A 366-nucleotide genomic window follows, 5' to 3' on the forward strand; every position below is an offset into this window, starting at 1 on the left:
AAACCCAAAAATACGCTCTACGAAAAGCACGTTTATGTTTATTTTTGTTCTATATGAGAGTGCATTTTAAGAATCCTGGATATGTTCGGAATCCCCTCAAAGGTCAGTGGTAATATAAATAATACAAATAATTCAGCCGTACCTAAAAATATGCTTGCAATAAAAGGGATTAAATTGATTTTAGAACGATCATTCGTACGGGCCCAACACCATTTACATTCACGAGAAGAAAGTCCCTTATCCCTACTACATGGTGCAACCGCATTGCGAAATGAACACTGATTATCGTGGTCACATTTCCCCCTACATCATTCTACCTTTAACGGTTTTAGGTAAGCAATTTCAACTCCTGGTCCTAGAAGATAT

At 37.2% G+C, this 366-nt stretch overlaps 1 protein-coding gene across 1 annotated transcript in view; it reads left to right on the top strand.

The window, feature by feature from the left end:
• Positions 1-6: 6 nt before the first annotated feature.
• LOC109537525 overlaps positions 7-366 on the top strand; it is a 1,180-nt gene continuing 820 nt past the window's right edge. Inside the window, exons 1-2 of the mRNA XM_048665154.1 lie at positions 7-102; positions 185-332. Coding sequence (XP_048521111.1) covers positions 82-102; positions 185-332 — 169 coding nt within the window. The 5' untranslated portion in view covers positions 7-81. The remainder of the gene's footprint in view (positions 103-184; positions 333-366) is intronic.

This window comes from Dendroctonus ponderosae, unplaced genomic scaffold (assembly GCF_020466585.1).
Source record: "Dendroctonus ponderosae isolate FM_Combo_2020 unplaced genomic scaffold, Dpon_F_20191213v2 Dpon_F_20191213_3, whole genome shotgun sequence".
NCBI classification, from domain to species: domain Eukaryota; kingdom Metazoa; phylum Arthropoda; class Insecta; order Coleoptera; family Curculionidae; genus Dendroctonus; species Dendroctonus ponderosae.